Below are 18,432 nucleotides of genomic sequence, written 5' to 3' on the forward strand. Positions count from 1 at the left end.
AAATGTTGATTTTCATAAATCAGGAATTAACTACAGAAAAATGACCAGCAGTTACATATGCACAGAGAAACATTTATATGGAAAACAATTTGAGGTCCCAAAAGCTCTGTAGCTTATTTTCAAAACGTTCTGTTTACATCGTCAAGAGTGTAGCAAATGACTGTGGAGGCTGCTATAACAGTTATTCACTGAAAGCATGTTGCTAAACATTAATTACAGACATCAAACTGTGCCATTTTCAGCAATCGCATTTATTTATTTCTTTACTGCACAATCCATAAAGCTTTTTTTTCTTTCTCACAATTTGCCACTTATGTTCTCTTCAGCAGCTTCATATTTTCTTTGTATTTGCAGCAGATGATGTCAGAACACAAGCAGATGATTAGAGGGTCAAGACGAGAGGCTCTTAAAAGGGTGGAAAGAATGCAAAAAAAAGGAGACTGGAAATTTTGAGTAAATAAAATCTCTAAATATCTTCGATTACAAATATCAGTAACATACGTTTCATTCAACAAAGATGACGCAGACATCTGAGTCGCACTGCATCCATTCACGTTAAAACAAACAAAAACAAAAGAAATCCAGAAGATGATTTAATTCTCCCTTCAGTATTTGCAAATTCTTAAAATTACATGATATTCTTAAAAGTTGACGTCTCCTTCAGATGGTTTTATAAGTCTAGACTCACATCAAACTATATTTCAATATATACATTTTATATCTTAATCCAGTGTGTTTCTGTAACCAGTTTCTAAAAAGTGAGGTGGCCATTATGAATCCATAATTTCCTCTGGAACTAAACAGCTCTGAACGCAAAGACAGATTTCTCCGTATGGTTTCAGTTAGTCTTACAGATGTAAAGTATGCAGGGTGGTGTTTGTGGTATCAAGCCGAGCATTTACCCGTCGCCTGGAAATGGGTGTGACCGTCCAAATGCTGGAGATGGGAGTCTGCGATTGGGCCTAGATGCTGGTGTGTAGGGTGTCCTGGAACTTCGTGCTGGTGTAGCGTGCGTGGAAGCCTTTTTTACTGATGCTGTCGTCTGAGTGGAACTTTAAAACGATGGCGTCTCCGGCTGAGTAGACGTCCTCTGGAGCCTGAGGGAACAGAAAACCACAGATGTGTCATTTTAAAACTGCTTAGGCATCAAGAACAGGATCAAGAAGATTATTAGAGATTCTACCACTGATCCACAGTATCGGCCCAGTCTGGGGGATTTGATGTCAGCGCCGTCGTACAGCTCCAAATAATCATAGCCGCAGTCCGCCTCCTCCTCAATCTCAAACACTTGGAAGATAATCTCCACGCCGTAGCCCTTCTCAGCGGTGAGCACCCACAGACAGTCGGAGCCGCCGGGGTAGTTGTTATCTCCAAACTGTGCATGAGAGTACAGTTCTTTTGTCTTGACCTCGGCTTCAAGGCTTCCTCCGCATTCTGGGAATCCACAACCACAAAATTAGAGGGTCAAGACGAGAGGCTCTTAAAAGGGTGGAAAGAATGCAAAAAGCACTTAAAATGTCACATTTCTGGCGACTCTTTTCCCCGAGCTACAATTTACCATTTCAGGCTTTTCTGGTACCTTTTTAAGAGACCCTTGGACAAGCATTTACCCTCAAACAGCATCTTCTCAGCAGTGACAGTATGTTTACAGTTTATTCTGCAGCCCTACATTAGGTCACAGCACTTACACTGACTTGCAAAAGTGTTTGTTTTCATGAGCTTTTATATTTAGTCGAACTCATGAATGTTTTTAGTGATCAGAATAATGCAGAGCTTTCAAAAAACTTTTAGAAATGTGTAGTGTGCAGAAATTATGGTGTTATTTTGGTCCTTTGAGTCAAATAAAAACACCTCGGTCCAAATAGTGCTGCTGTCCTGCCTGTTTTAGTTCTTTTTTTTTGTTTAACACACCTGAATCAAATTAACAGCTCTGTATAAAAGGCGCTGACATTTCTGTATTTTATTTTGTAATGTCGGTTTAGAGATTATCCTGGGAAGTGACGTAAGCCAGGGTTTAGTGCTGCCCTACCGCTCATGAGAGCAATTTATTATATATAATTTATATATTTAATTTAATATACTTCCGGGTCGGTTTGCTGCATTCTCAGCATGAGTCCCGGTGTAGTCCTGAGAAGTGATGCTCCGAGTGTTAAGTTGATGACAGAAAGTAAGTCACCGCATTTAGCGTGCTGTTTGTTTATTCTAGATTTAGTTTGTTATATGTGTAAACTACGGGAGAACGGGTATGCGATGTTGTGAGGCTCTCTGAGCGCTGGGAACTCAGTTGAACCTGCTCAGCCTTCGTAGATTTACCTTAAATCCCATTATTTGTAACTGCATTTCGGCTGCATCTGTTATTGCTTTCCATTGAGTTATTGCGGCAGATATAGTAATTAAGGGCATGCGCTGGCTGCCAGCTGCCGCCATTGTGTAGGGATTTTATCTGGCCACATGATGGCGCCAAAGTGCCTCTTATGTTAAACTGAGCCAAAGGTCTGTCTGTGTTTTTTCACCAAGGCTGCGCCTTGAACCTCTATTCTTGTAATATATTAACCTAATGGCAATTTATTTGTTATTACAGACTGCTGGCAACACTGAGTATCAAGACGAAATAAACCAGCTCACATCTACAGTTAAAGTTTCGATCTCATGTCCTCCTTCCTGTATCCTGACCGATACACCATCTTGTTTGCTGCAAATACCTAAGAACCTAAAGTAATTAACAAGTTTATCATGATGGCCACCTGAATGTTATCATGGTGGTAAGGTCCCAAAATATATCGCAGTTTGTAGTTGTAATAAGAAAAAATGTAAGAGTTCAGCATGTATTTTTTCCTAATCTTTCCGTTTGTATCTAATTAACATAATTTCACTCAAATCTGTTGATGGCTTTCTATTTTTATGCTGCTATCTTTTCAATTAATTGCCAATAAGTGGATGTGAGTAAATTTCTTTGCCCACCTGCTCTGTACGAAGCCTCAAATCCTCTCTTTTGCACCGAGTTGTCAGAGAAAAAATGCAGGAACATCTTGTTGCTGCTGGATGTAACTGGATCGGGTGTTTTGGTGCCACAAAAGCGGCCCAGCTTCGAGGCACGGACATCTCTGCCATCAAAGATCTCCAGGTGATCATAAGCACACTCAAGATGAGCCTCCATGTCAACCTCGTTGAAAATCTGAGAGGGAGATTTCCAAGCAGATTGTAAGTGGGTGTTTTCATTCATACCGAATCACCGCGTCTGAGTCACAACCTACGAGTTTGATCCGATGGCCCGGTGTGGTGGACAGAGACCAGGTGCAGGCCTTCTTGCTGGGATACTTGTTGGGCCAGTTGGGACTGCTGATTGTGCCGGATACGGTGTTTACGAAGTGATCACACCCAGCTAAACAAAAACGGAACAGCATGTCAGGGGAAAATAGTAACGTCTGGATCACATCATTTCTGATTGCAGAAACACCTTTCCCCAGAAGAAACATTATTATCATATGATAATAATGTGATCATATGATAATATCATATGATAATAATGAAACATTATTTCCCCAGAAATTATTTCCCCAGAAATAATGTTTCAAACGTTTTTGGTTTTGGGAAAAACCAAAAACGCCTCATAATTAAACAGCTCAAAAAGCTTCTTTATTCGTAATAACCAGGAGTAGTTTTCTGCATTTTGACCCTTTAAGAGAAAACATTCCTCAATTTACTGAGGTTTACTAGCACAACTCCCTTAACCCCTTACTGAAGTTATTTAAAATGATATCACTTTAGTTTTTGTTAAGCAAATATTAAATTAAGTGGAGATTGTTCTGTGAGAAGCAGCACATACAAAAGATAAAAATTCTGGTTTGATATAAATTCGTAACATTAGGCAATTAAACTGATTTTCCAGTCTCCGGTATTTAGATTGATTAGCTGTTATTGATAAAGAGGCTTTTGAAATTGAATTCTAGCATACACAGTCCATATTTACAGTGTCTCAGTCACAGCTCAACACTGGGGAAAAATCACACCAGAATGGATATGTACGATCCAGCATCTGTTGCATTAAGACCAGAAGATGTTTAAAGCAATTTAGCAACAATAGTCCAATCATTTCAATCTAGTTGAGATCTGCACTGTGACTGCAAATGCTTCATTTTGTTTAACAAAAACAGTATAAATATTCATCTTAGCATAACAAGTTGATCTGAACTTGCCTACCTTCCTTGCAGTCGTGCTTATTATCGTGCAGCATAAACCCACTCCGGCACTGACACCTGTAGCTCCCAAAGGTGTTCACACATTCGTGCTGGCATCCTCCGTTACCTTTGGAGCACTCGTCTATATCTGTGGAGATGTTCAAAGGCTTTTGCTGGACTTTCTTTTCTTCAGCAGAGGAAAATATGTACAAATGGGCTTGGTGTAAAACTCGAAGTGAATGTGAAACAAAATTCAGAGTCACTGCTAACCCAGACACTTTCTACCTAATTGTGTAAAGTAAGATGGGATTTCTTGTGTAGTAAGTTTATTATGAACCAGTGTTGCAAATTCAAAAGGTCAGACTTGGTGATGTTTTGGAGTTTATTGGGGGAACAGAAGTGAGAATCAGCATGATTGTTTCACTACTTTTACTATTCAGAAAGCTGAAGGTGTTCAGTTCGGTTTGATGCTTTCTGACATGACAAATTCTTTTTATTAACTTCTTTTTGTTAATAAAAAGGTTATAAAGTGCAGGTGTTGTGTTGGTGTTCAATGTTTACATTTTATGGTATAAAACATATTAGTTAACTGAAGTAAAAGTCTATAAAACCATAAAAGGCAGCATGTTTATCTGATGAACAAGAGGAAAACGTGATAAATGGTACATGTTTTTAAAATATATTTCATTTCCTTTGTTTTAAGCATATAGTCATGTAAAACCACAGTTTTTATTTTTATACTTTTTATTTTTTTGCGAAAGTGAGTCATGGAGGCTTGGGCTGAAACAGAAGGAGGAGCTCACCCAGGAAGGCAAACATGCACCAGTGACTGCTTCAGACATTTAACAAAAACAACAAAGATGGTAGATGATATTGTTTGAAATGTGTTTTTGGATCAGTTATCCCAAACCCTTATTTACTGCATCACTCAACATCCACACTGAGCTGAGAAGACAAATAAAAGCAAATCACAAACTTTGACGTAGAACCCCTGAGGTCCAAAGACTAAAAGACTAAGACTGATTTTGTTAACAAGGATAACAAGTAAGAGTTGAAAAATAGAAATATATGTTTTTTATTACACCCATCTAGAAAATGCAATATTCTCTAGACTACTCATTTTCAAATAAAAACAGTAACGAAGTTTGAATCTGAAAATACTTTAAGCTGATTCCTTACTAAATTGTGAATAATTATAAAATATCTTCAGCACACAAATTGCAATCTCTGCACAGACAGAATACCTGTGTAACATCTTTGTGGTATTTTCTTCAAGCAAATATAAAATTAAGTTTGCAAAGGTTTGCAGTATTGCATCAGGAATTTCTTATATTTTTACTGGCCTCTCACCAGAGAAGAAGTGGGCCTTGAAGCCCCTCTTGGACACGGTGTTGTCCGACTTGAACTCAATCCTCATGTTGTTCTGAAGGGAGGTGATAACGTCGGGTCTCTCTGTGCCACAGAACTTCCCGTGGATCTTGGAGTCGGCGCTCAGCCCACTGCGCACTTCAACGTAATCATACTTACACACCTGTTGTGAAACAACCACAATCACTCTGTCTTAGCAAGAAAAGGCAAAAACAACAACACTTTACATGCTAATCGGAGCTGAACCCACGTCGTTTCCTTCTGTCTCAAAGCCATCAAACGTCAGGGTGATCCGGTACTGAACTGGCGCCACCAGTTGCCACACGCAGTTCTTGTTGTGGGGATACTCTCTGGGCCAGCCTGGGGTGCTGAGGGAGCCATTCAGGCTGGTGATGAAGCCGCCACAGGCAGCTGCTGGAGGGAATGAAATAAGAAAAAAGGATTTCAGAGGAAGAACTCATGCATAACAAAGTAAAAACAGTCGCATAACCTTCAGCGTGAAGCAGCTGAATCGATGGCAAGGTTAAAACTCATGATAAAACTGATGAAAACATATCAATTAACTAGATATTAAACGGGAAAACTGGTAAAACACAGTGAGTGCATTTTACTGAGTACATTTTGATCAATATGTTTGTGTCTGTTTCTATTAAACAGAATTTGTTATGTAAATGAAGAAATAAATTTTTTTTTTGTCTTACATGTTCGAACTAACATAAATGGTTCATATTTGAAACACTTCAAAATTCATCTTTTATTTTGTATAATAGTTAAAATCACATGCAAACTTTTGAAATGTAGAAAACTAAATGAGATTTTAAAAAACACTTTGAACCTGAACGTGTGTTTTAATCTGGTAAAAAATATTGATTTAGTAAACCTTGTTCAGAACAAGTCTGTGAAAAAATGACGAGGTTAGCAGATTGCGACTTTATCTTTTTTTAATACCAAATTGATTAGAACATGTTTTCGAAGCTAGATAAAGAAAACTGAATGTGACGTATTCTAAAATTAATTCCTTGTTTACTTCTTAAGCTAAAGTCCAGTGAGGATATTAGATTAAATGAAAGTTTTAAGATTTACTGAAATAATCAGTTTCACTGGATGTGAGAAAATAAAAAAGGAACTCATGTAAATAACCTTTTTGTTGCTGTATTAAGGTAATTAAAAAACAAATAAATGTACATGCTGAGTTTGCAGAAGGGATTTTTTTGTTATCAAAGATTTGGATGAACAAAAGTATTGACTCTTGAGATACTGCAACAGGACAATACTGCCCCCTTGTGGTAAAAATTGTAAAAGAGTTTCATCTTTTGGATTTTAAGACAGTGCACTATGTTGCTATAATTAAAATATTAAATTATTTATTTAACTATGGATACTGTGGGACTGTAATGGCTGACAGAATAATATAGCAGGCTACACTGACAATAATTTTGTCACTTTTTTGAAATATTAAGTGGTAATACGTATTCTTTGGGATTTTCTGTTATTGTAAAACAAAGTAATGCATATATGTGAAGTTAAAGTGTGATGTTTATTTGCATTCAAGTGATTGATTTTACTTTATTTATCTTTTTGAAAGATAAATTAAATAAAATGTCAACACATGGACCACTTTTGAAGACAATGATGTCTCCACTTTGATTTTGCTCTGACTGTAATGCTACTTTGAAAATAATACAGAAGCTATTAAAAAAGAACAATATTGTGCATTGCTACATATTAGCTCATCAAAACAAATCCCACAAAAATATATTGATGTTTTTGAATTTAGCTTTACAAATTGTGAAAACTTTCCAGGGTTATGAATACTTTTGCAAGGCAATGGAGAGAAAAGTCCTCCAAACGAGATTTTATGTCCTGTTTTGTTGGTAAAGACGTGATCTGTCCTCTGCTCTGACCCTCGCAGCCGCGTCTGTCTGCTGCCAGCTCAAAACCGGGGTCGCAGGCGCATCTGTAGCTGCCCAGCGTGTTCATGCAGCGCTGCTCACAGTGCCCGTTGTCAGGTCTGGAGCACTCATCCATCTCTAATCAAAAAGAAAACTGGAATCAGTGTCCACATGTCCTCCTCCATAAAAATAGTGTAGATGCTTTGTTGCTGGAGGGACTCTCTGACCTTTTAAAAAGCTGGCGGCAAACCCTGCCTTGTTGACCGAGCCGTCAGAAACAAATTTCATCCAGAGCTGGTTGGAGCTGCTCTGGAGGTTCTCCGGTTTGTCGTAGCCACAGAACCGGCCGAGGAGTGGGCTGCTGTCCGAACCGCCATCCCTGACTTCCACGTAGTCGTAGGTGCAGGCGTCGTGTTTCTCAATCTGCAGTCAGGATATAAATGAACGCTGCTGCTGTTTGGGTTACTCACATATAATGCAAGAAATATGTCTTGACTCCTTATGAGGCATTTTTTGACTGTTTGAGATAAAATTTATTTAATAAGCTACTGCAAATAGACATTTTTGAATTCTTTCTGGAAATAGCAGGTCTTGCAAATTCAAATCAGCAAAATGTTTGTGATCTAAGTGTTTTTCACAGAGATATTCAACCTTTCTCGTATTGTTATATGATTTTTACCTCAAATGACTGAAAGGTGAGGCCGACTTGAAAACCTTCTGCCACTGTGATCTTCCACACGCACATTTTGTTGGGCTGGTAGTCATCAGGATAATTGGGGGACTGGATTTGGCCACTATCTCGCGCCAACTCCCCACCACAGATGGCTGCAGAGAGGTCAGATTAATGACCAAATCGGTTCAAAGATGTCAAAGACATTCAAATTCCAAAGTCAAACTAAAGGTACTGGTGATACGTTACGGTATCACCAGTACCATAACGCATTGAAGAACAAATTAGGGTAATAACTTGTAACAGGAAAATAAGAAATTTGAAATATGCTTAATAAATGTTTAATAACACTGTAGCTGAAAGCAGATGGAGAAAATGGCTCAAGTAGTTAGACGCTAGCATTCCAGCAGAGGGCAGTTTAATGCTTGACAGGTTTAGTTTGAACGGTGGGACGCAAAAGATGACCATTCATTCATTGTTTATCCCTTCGATTGTAGATAATGTCCAGCAGTCATTTTACATTTAATTACTAGGATTCTCAATTCATATTTTAAAACCATTTTAACAAGTAAAAATATGAAAAATGGGGCAAACATTTGCATCCCTTTAAGTTTGACACCCTTAAATAAAATATCTTAAGAATACGGACATATAAACACGCTCAAGGAAGAGGAAGACAGTAAAATTTTCATTTGACAGAAGCCTGTTTGGTCATTTTTATGTAGTTAGTCAAAAGACTGACACTTTGTTGGCTCTGTATTTGGTCTGGACTTCATCTTTGTAAACTATTGCTAAAATGGATTTAAATCAGTATTGTTCTTGTGTTTTACCTTCATAAGAAGCAGAGAAGCCTTTGCCCACCCAGCTGCTGCTGCTTCTGAATTCGATCCAAAGACGACTGTCGTTGGAGACGATCGGATCTGGAGTCGTGTCGCCACAAAAACGCCCTGAAGGGAACATTTCCAGTCAGGAAGTATTTCTTAGTGCAAGTTAGTACAAAAATGTCACAAAAAGCCTAAAACAGCTGCTGAGTATCAAGTTTATAAAACAGGCATCAGTCAGACCTTTTAGGGGAGCTTTTCTCCAGAATCCGTCTCGAACTTCTACGTGGTCGTACCAGCAGAGATGACTCCTGAAGAGATCCATGGAAGTGAAATTAAGGACAATCTGGGACACAGAGCATAACAGCATGTAAATATATCAAATTGAAATGTATACATCAATAGAGTATTGATGTATACATCAAATTTACACACCAAGGATGTATGAGACTCTGACCTAAATTAATTGCTTAAAACTGAGATTTCAAACTCCAGTTCTTTCGTATTTCTGTTTTATCACACATGAATCAAATAATTAGTTCACTAGCAAGACCCTGATGAACTTGACTGCATGGTAAGGAGGTACTTTGATCATTTGATTAGGATGTGTTGAACCAGGGACATTCCTGAAAATTGCAGGATGCTGGACTTACGAGACTGATAAACAATATTTTTTTTACAGTAGCTACTTAAATGTTTGGATATCTAGCGACTCCCACATTTATTTGGACTTTTTCCTCATCTTTTAAAGTTGTAGAATAGACCAACACTTATGTTAGAAAAATCTAAATTTTCAGGTTATTTATTTAGTTGAGTAAATTCAGGTAAGACAGAAGTTTTTGTATAGTATGTTAATGTAGTTAATGATAAATATTAGATATTAGCTCATTTAATGCCATGGCAACGACTGTCGTGGATAATCTTTTCATTTCTGGACGTTCTAAAAAATGATACTTTAATTGAAAAAATAAAAATGACAAAATGCAAATATATTTTTAGAAATAGCTACTACTGATATTGTGAGAACGATATGTCTACATGCATATTTTGATTGTAAAAAGAATAAATATGAGCTAAGCAACACTGTTTGGTTTGGTGTTAACGGTTTGGCTGTTTATTCTGCTTCTTTTTATACAGCACAAATGTATTTATTATAGGTTTTGTGTATCCTGGATGTAAAGTTACGTGGAAGGAAAAAGTGCAGAAGAAACTGGTTCACTTGCAGCAGGAAAAACTTGCACTGACTCTAAGAAAATGCAAACCACAACCACCTAAACCAACAGAAATAAACTCCAAAGGTTCATCACTTTCAAAATGAGTTTCACCTATTCAAATTAATTACTGAAATAAATCTCATTTTGCTGATTTGTTATGATGCACCTCATTGTTCAACATGTCATTTGGGGGTCCTAAGCAATTGTAAAAGGTCTCCAATTCTGATATGCTATTAATGCTATTATTTTTTATTAATTTTCTTACCATTTATGTTTTTATAAGTAGGTCAAATGATACAAATATTGCCAAGATATGCTTTTTTTTAACCAACATAAAATAAATTAGGCATATTGTGTATTAAAGAGGTTCAGTTATAAAATGCATGCACCCATTTTGCAGGGATAAGTTTAGGTTTAAAAGTCACCTTTTCTCCTGGTGTGACAGAAATCCTCCAAACACAGTGAGTGTATGCTGAGTATCCGTTTGGAAAACCAGGAGAAGAAAGGTTTCCAGCACTGTCCTGCAGACTTTCCCCACATCCTGCCAAAAAAAGGAAATAAAAAATCGCACACAAATGCACAAATATGACAAGTCACAGACAAAATTATGACTTATGGGACATTATATCTTATTTATTTATGTCCTACTTGCACATTTGTAGAGTTTGCGGGCTTGAGCAATGTCTCCTTCACTAAGCCTTGTTCTCTGTCCAATGGAGGGTTGAACACCGTTGACATCGTAACGAGGCAAGATGGTGTCCAAGAAGATGCTTCTGTTTCACACAAAGTACAAATCTGTTCATCCTTGCAGAGTTTCAAAGCATAAGAACAATGTAGAAGTTAATTATTGCACAAAAACTATAACCCTGACAATATACATACAGGATAATGTTCTGTTTAGAGCAGTTCCAGTATTGAAAGAAATATTTTGTACTTGTAAATCAGACTTTGTAGCTTTGAATTGTATTTTGTAAAGTTGTAAAACAGAATGGCTGATATTTTCTGCAGTGTAAATCAATGGTATACCCAGTTTGTGGATGTAAATCAGAATGTTTATGAATGAATCAGCTGAAATGGAAAATATTCTCCTCAAAATTTGTTCTTGCAGGTTGAAACTCACACGCAAGCGAGGAACCTGAGCACAGAGATTTACTTGTAGTTTTTTGCTTTGTATTTGTAAAACGACTAAAAAGAGGTAACTATTCTTTACTCACATAAATCTTTATCAATGGCTGCACAAACAAAATGTATTTACTACTACATTTTCTGACTTGTATGTCAATATATAACTTGGATTTTTTTTTTCTTACACAACCACATTCCCATCTAGACATACACAAATCAGAACATTTCATTTTATTTTATTAAGGTTACAAACTCTATTCACAAGTGCAAAATATTTACGCCCGGAATTTGTCAACAACTTTGTCAGCACCTTGATACTTTTATTGACTGTAACAATCCCTTGCTGGGTTTACAGCACCCGCTGTTGCTCAGTTACCATGGCGATGAAATGATGAATGACAGGCATGTGTAAACAGAGGGCTCTGAATGGGGCCTGTGGCCGGTGCCAGCCGGCTCAGTGGAGCCCGCTCCTGAATGCCAGAGAGAAAAGCCACTCCAGGCCCAAATTGTTCAACAAAGCCTGAACTGGTTGGACTTTTATTTAAATTGGCAAACCGCCACGACCCAGAGCCCTGAGGCAGTGACGGGGGGTAAAACACCAAAGCAGAAACAGAGAGGAGCAACAGTATGCTTAAGAGAGAAAACATTTCTGTCACAACACAGCAGGTTCTTGATGAACTGATGGTGGAAAAGAGGGACAAACATCAGGTCTCATATTTAACTTAATGTCTCGTTAATAGAGTCGTTTTTGAGAAACCTTGGAACGTTTTCTTATTTTGCCATGTAGCAGCTTCAAATTAATGATTATTTCAATTATTTCTATGTTTCAGACAAAGAAAAACATGAACTAATTGTGAAGGAAAAGGATCATGACAAGCAAAATACAAACAATCACAAAAGAAAATCAATTTGTCTACTTTGAATTTGTTTTCTGTATGATTTCAAGTGGCAAAATTTGCTAAAATAAAATGTAGAACAACAAACTACTTTTCAAATTAATAAAGTTCTATAAAGTTCTTTGAAGGCCTCAGAGGTTTAATAAAAGACATTAGTGAGCAATCAGGATCATGAAGGTCAAGAAACTGAACAGAAAAGTCAGATATAGGGATATAAGGACAGAATATCCTTATATTATATATAAGGATATATATATATCCTTATATTATATATATATATAAGGATATAAGAATATCCTTATATTCTGTCCTTTAACTATCTTTTAGGACCACTGTTAATTTCCTTGGCACAACTCAAAATCAACCAAGATGTGTCTGTCAACCTGACCTAACAGGCCAGGCAGAGAAGATATTCATCAAAGAACCAAACTTAAGGCTGAGTAAGTTGGAAGAATTGATACAAAACCCAAATGTCACAATCTAGTATGATGGTTAAGATTTAGGTTAAAACACTTCACTGTCAAATAAACTACTTTTGCACAACACTGCAACAACTAACCATTTAACCGGCTCATCGCTGGAAAAAAATGTTTTTATTTTAATGTCAGGCAGGTGAAGAAGTTTATTGATGACAGTGAGTTAGAGGCAGGATACAGAGGAAAGAGTGAGTCACCATTAAATCAATAATTTCCTCAGAGAGTTAGTTTTATGACTTGTTAATGTGAAATGTTTTGAAATGAAAAGAAAATGTATGCTCAGCAAACCCGAATAACAGACAAGTTAAACATTAGGCGGTGGAGAAAAAGAAAGCAGAGGAAAATTGGCAACCCACCTGGAAAACGTGTTCCTTGCATAATGCATGATGCTGCCAAAGTCATAGCCCTCCCCCAGAGAGTCCACCTCTCCAGGTTCCATCTTCAGGAAGTTATAGTCTTGACCTTTTGGTGGAAGTAACACAGTAAACTGCAAACTGCATTTACAATTACAGAAACTTCTGTGTAGTAACACGGTTACTACCTTAGTACCTGGTTGGATGTTGTCTCTGACGATGCTTACATGCTCGTCACGGTCAGGACGAGTGTGTTCGTGCCAGAAGCCGATCACGTGGCCGAGTTCATGAACCACGATGCCAAACTTATCGCAGTTCTTCCCAATGGAGATCGCCTGAGGCCCGCCACCTCTCCTCCCCACGTAGGAGCAGCATCTGTAAAGCAGCAAAGTGTCCACAGCCATCTTCAATTGCTTCTGAATGAGAATATGTGATGAATTTCCAGAAGGTCATTGCTTTTCGGACATTTAACGAGAAGAATCTGTTAAGCCTATGAGCACGGTTTCACTAAAAAAACATGAAACATCATCGGTAGCCCACATCCGAAACAGATGTTATTGTCAGCAACCCCATAAAACCAGAGGAAAACAAGTCACTGGGAGAGAAAGTGAATCAAAATGTCTTTAAATATCTATATTTAGCATGGGAAGAGTTGTGCCCTCTTGTGGCTGGTGAAGGAGAAGCAACTTAACATTAAATAAGCACAATCTGCAACCAAGAATGTTACTTTTTTTTTTTTAGGTGGAGAAGTATTATAAACGATAACACATTAAACACAAAATCTTCTGTTGTTTTACATGAAAGATGTCGTTAGTGTTAGAGCACAGCAAGCCTCCGCGGGAAGTTAGCGGAGTAATATTTTGACATATGGAGCTGTGGGAAAAGGACAGCCAGTCTGTTGTAAAATGTCTTGCACATGCCCATGTTGCATGTTAACCTCAGTTTGTAGAACACTAAAAAAAAATCAAGAGACAAACAGCAAAAAAATAGTATCTTAATATACATTTTCTTCAATAAAACTTGGCAGTTTTGGGTGGAATAAATTAGAAAATCCCAACGGTATTTGCATAGAATCAAAAACAGGTGTTAATCCTTATAATGTTGTTTTTCTGGATGTTTGCTCTGTTTAAACCACAGACATTTAGTTTATTGTGCTTCTGACTGCTGAAGAGAGAGTAAACACATGATTAAAGAAGGTAGACATGCAGGAAACACCTCAAAAACTAAAGACTACAAGAAGCATCTCACTGATGTTATTTCAACCGAATGGGTAACACTATCAATTAAAGTTTTTACTTATGTTAAGCTACAAAACACATCTTTGTTGAAAGATTTTGTTTATTAAGTGAAACTTTTTTTTTTGTATTTCCCTGTAGTTGAATATTTAATTTAATATTCAATAAATGGGGAAGTGAGTGTTGAATTCCCACATGTTCCATGTTTTACTTGGATACTGATTTATAAGTCAGCGGTTTATGATCTGTTCATTCATTTTTTGCCCTAAATATTCAGAATGTTCATGGTTTTTCTTTATTACTGCTCATTATATACAGCTTCCTGCAGTTCAACATATGCAGGTTTAATGATAATATAATAACATTTTCTTTTTGCAAAAACAAACTGACTCATTAGCATGAAGATAATCTGCTCCTCATAGAGTTTTAATTTTACAATCACTTTATTGCTTTGTCATTAATTATGTTTTTGCTCTCCAATAGATCATGTGTGCAAGTTTGGGTTTGAACAGTCAGGTTCCCAAAGTTGAGGTCTTTAAGGATGAATAAAGGATTTCTGTCTTCCCTTAAAGAACCTGATTTATTAAAATAAAACTGAATAGCATCTGTACATTTAGTTAGATGGTATTTCAAATGTAAAAGAAACTGGTTTAAAAATACTCAAAAGTATTTATTTTATTAATACGTAACAGCTTTTTTGGTCTCATTTATTTAAGTTACAAACTTCTTTACAAACTACTCACCCACAAGGCCTGTAGGTAAAAATAATGTAGCTCTCTTCAGTTGTTCTCTCTGTGAATATCACACATGTATGTTTCTCCCAGTGGCGCATCGCTTGACGAAATATGGCGCACTGGCTGCCTAAGAGGAAAGTCTGTAATTAGGTTTTGACAGATTTAGGTTGTCCAAGGTGAATGTTTGGAGGAGACGGAGGCACGGCTTTCCTCTGGACTCACCACTGAAATTCCCACCGATCACATACGGGATGATGCCGTCCGGCCACACTCGCTCAGGCCTGGAGGAGGCTGCTCGCTTCTGCCTCTGTGGACTCAGACCGTCTGCAGCTCCGTCATTGGAAGAGGAATTACCAGCTGTAAAGAGTGTATGAAAATGTCATATATCATCTTGAATAGTTTGATCAGAATTACCAGCTTCACAGAGAAATTTGGTTTTTCTTCCTGGTAAGACGTACCTGAGTTTGTGTGATTAACATGTTGTTCTGGATCGACGTCCTGGCTTACTTTAAACATACGAAGATCTTCTTCGTCCAGAGCAATGTCTCCCAAAAAGGCAGCTGTGCAAATTTAAAACATAAAGAAACTAGATGGGCCCCAACTTGTTGCGTCAAAAAAACAAACTTTAATGTACCTAAATGAGATATTATGAGACAGACACAAAGTATACATGATACAAGGTTTACAAAACCATGTAGATGTGTTAGAAATATGATATACATTTGCGATATTTGACAGGAACAAAGGATAATTGGAGTCTTAGCACCTTTCCATCTTGTACTTATGCAGGAAATGATACTGGTGCAACGATAACCAAGTTTCAGCTAGTTTTCTCATTTTGAAAACACAGCACAAATACGTAAATATTCAATTAAATTCATCCTATATAATTAAATGTTGCTTTTTCATGATTCACATGAGAACATCAGTTAAAACGATTGTGGCTAGAAAGGAGGGAGGGAAGGTAAACATTGACAAAATACATGAAAGGATTTCTAAGTATGTTGTGCTGCTTCCTGCACTGGGTCCATTAGGAAGACCCGTCTGTGAAAAAGTGTTAACCTTCTTTAACTTTAATGCAAAAAACTGGTAAAGCAATACTGGTTAATGGTAAAAATATAACCAAATATTCTTGTACAATCTCAATTATACCTTTTCCACCCGTACATTTCTTTTTTTTTTATGGGAAATCAACAGTGTGTATGCTTTTTCATGTTTTCTGACATATCTTGCGTGTTATCTTCTTTATAGATAACCAGGGATGAATCCAGGCGAATTGAAAACCTCTTTTTAAACCTGAACAGTCATTTATTTCTAAAGTGCTCCAGTTCGATTTTCAGGAAACTATTTTGCCACCTCGTTCACTTGAGTTACTCCATATGAGGGCCTTCTTCTGCTGTACAAATGAGAGGATGTGGCCCGTCTTATGGATGCCTTTGAAGTCGACTCAGTCATGCAGAGGGTGACTGTAAATGACTGCCACACCTCTCCTGGGGCGCCTGTGCTCCGTGCCCCGCGGCCATGAGGGATTTCGCCGGCGTCCAGCCGAGGAACGGTGCTGGCACGGCCTCGGTGACCCACGGTCTCCAGGCAACTGCCTCAAAGCGGAGGAGCCGTGTGTTTTGAAGGTTCCCAAAGTCACAATGAAAAAAAAAAAACAAAAACGAGAGGAAGAAGAAAGGAAACCAAACCTGCTGGAGGCCCTTGATTACTAGAGGCCATGTTGGACGATGGCAACAAGTTGTTGTCTTGAATATCTTGACCTTTTGGCAAAGTTTTTTTTTTTTTATTGTTGTTTCTCAAACAATCATACACCTTCAGAATAGGAAAGTATGTGTCATTTTTTTAAATGTATATTTATTAGTGAATAATGATTTTAAAATATATTAATTCTCTTCTTAAGACAAAAAAGCCTTAAAGTCTTTTTGTATTACATCTGTTTACATCTCTAGTTAAGCCCAAAATTACAGTAAATTTCTGATTTTACCAACATGTTTCTTCTGACTGGAAGCAACATTAACATTTTGGATTAGAGTTGAATCAGATGGAGATTAGGGTGATGGCAAGGAGGCTTTCCAATATGCTCTGTATTTATGCTCTCTACCAATAATAGATTATTGCTGGTCAGTGATTAAAAAAAGGCTTTGAATACTGTAATTTATGATCATTGAGATACTTTTTAAAAATACAGGCATACAAGTAAGTTGTTTGTAAAGAGAAAGCAATTTATCACTTTCCTGCTTAAATAAAAATCCAATTGCTTTAATTTGATAGATTTTTGAAGTTCTCAACCTCTGTAGTTGCGTATACTTTTGGTATACCATTGAAAATACACACATGTTCATTTAATTGTACAATTTAAAAAAAAAAAACATGTTCTTTAGTATTAAAGCAAACAAACCTGTATAAACAAACACAGAATAACTCATATTACACAAAGAAAACAATAAATATCAGAATATCCTCGAATATTGGAAAAAAGTTTCAAATATTCTCATGTCAGCTAAGTCTGCCAGGTTCAATTGGTTTCTATATTTTATGTTGCACTTTAAATTAATCTATGTCCTTCTTTTCTTAGAGATAAGTTATACAAAGAAAGTTTGAATATTCAGAATCTGACTATTTTATACGGTGTAAATTTAAATATAACGTTTTGTAATACACATTGATACTGACTTATGACTTATTGCTTATATACTTTGCAAACTCCTGTGAATCCATTTAAACCTGTATGCTGCCATCACTGTAACATGCAGTGAAGCTTTTGCTATTTCCGGTCTGAACAGCAGGACTGCGCTCCAAACTGTCCAAAAACCCATTTTGCATAATTAAATATATACAATTTTAGAGTAAATCTCACGGTACCTGCTTTGCATGGATCCTTGTAATCGACCGCATCCTCTGGATTGAAGAAAATCGCGCCCGCAGTTTCTCCATCAGTCGCCAGAGAGACGCTCAGACAGCACAGCAGGAGCAGTACGGCTGGTGCCGAGTCCATCGTTACTTCGGACTCAAAGGAGAACGACGCTGCTGAGAGATGGATATGGTCGGAAGAGCAAAATGAAAATAAAAATAAAAGTAAAATGGAGAAAAACCTGGAGTTCCTCAGGGGGATTGTTCCCTGCTGCCGCTGACATGCCGCTCCAGGAGTGAATCTGGGCTCAGCGCGTCTAAGTAAATGTTAAACGTCACTTATTTTAGTCATAGTCCAGGAATGAGTGTACATGGAAAACACACTTTCAATGCAGTCAAATCCCTCCTCCTCCCCCCAGAAACCCCCCAACCAATTAGGTAAACTCAAACATCAAATACATGTTCAAATCCTGTCGAGAGTCATGTAAGCAGAAAGGGTTTAACTACACCACCTGTAGGCTGCCAGCGGGCTCCATTATTACAACATCTGGAAATACTGACGCAGCCATTATTGGGGCAGGCACATACAATGCCCTGTAAAACTGAATTGAACTTAG

General features: G+C 37.4%; 1 protein-coding gene across 7 annotated transcripts; it reads right to left on the minus strand.

Moving 5' to 3' along the window:
- Positions 1 to 230: 230 nt before the first annotated feature.
- On the minus strand, positions 231 to 18,193 carry LOC116724780 (bone morphogenetic protein 1-like). 7 transcript variants are annotated; one of them, XM_032570513.1, is made up of 21 exons: positions 18,058 to 18,193; positions 17,828 to 17,972; positions 15,421 to 15,522; positions 15,185 to 15,319; positions 14,972 to 15,089; positions 13,190 to 13,368; positions 12,997 to 13,102; positions 10,792 to 10,916; positions 10,569 to 10,684; positions 9,173 to 9,275; positions 8,939 to 9,055; positions 8,118 to 8,263; positions 7,666 to 7,861; positions 7,451 to 7,576; positions 5,797 to 5,957; positions 5,529 to 5,709; positions 4,201 to 4,326; positions 3,255 to 3,382; positions 2,962 to 3,175; positions 1,187 to 1,434; positions 231 to 1,097 (listed from the first exon to the last, which is right to left on the minus strand). In XM_032570513.1, exons 1-21 carry the CDS (start codon positions 18,097 to 18,099, stop codon positions 963 to 965), a joined length of 2,949 nt encoding a protein of 982 aa, XP_032426404.1. In that variant the 5' UTR covers positions 18,100 to 18,193; the 3' UTR covers positions 231 to 962. The 7 variants fall into 7 exon arrangements, with proteins under 7 accessions (XP_032426404.1, XP_032426403.1, XP_032426402.1 ...); XM_032570512.1 differs by having other exon boundaries at positions 5,797 to 5,960; positions 18,058 to 18,192; XM_032570511.1 differs by having other exon boundaries at positions 1,184 to 1,434; positions 18,058 to 18,190.
- Positions 18,194 to 18,432: the final 239 nt, after the last annotated feature.

The sequence above is a fragment of the Xiphophorus hellerii genome, chromosome 8 (assembly GCF_003331165.1).
Source record: "Xiphophorus hellerii strain 12219 chromosome 8, Xiphophorus_hellerii-4.1, whole genome shotgun sequence".
Lineage (NCBI taxonomy): Eukaryota > Metazoa > Chordata > Actinopteri > Cyprinodontiformes > Poeciliidae > Xiphophorus > Xiphophorus hellerii.

What these genes read in the sequence shown, in the direction of transcription:
- LOC116724780 (XM_032570510.1), bottom strand. Translation starts at nt 18,099, where the DNA reads ATGTCAGCGGCAGCAGGGAACAATCCCCCTGAGGAACTCCAG. An exon ending in GATCGGTGGGAATTTCAGTG is followed by an intron (nt 15,090 to 15,184) that starts GTGAGTCCAGAG and finishes CTTTCCTCTTAG; the next exon opens with GCAGCCAGTGCGCCATATTT. An exon ending in CAGAGACAACATCCAACCAG is followed by an intron (nt 13,103 to 13,189) that starts GTACTAAGGTAG and finishes TTCCACCAAAAG; the next exon opens with GTCAAGACTATAACTTCCTG.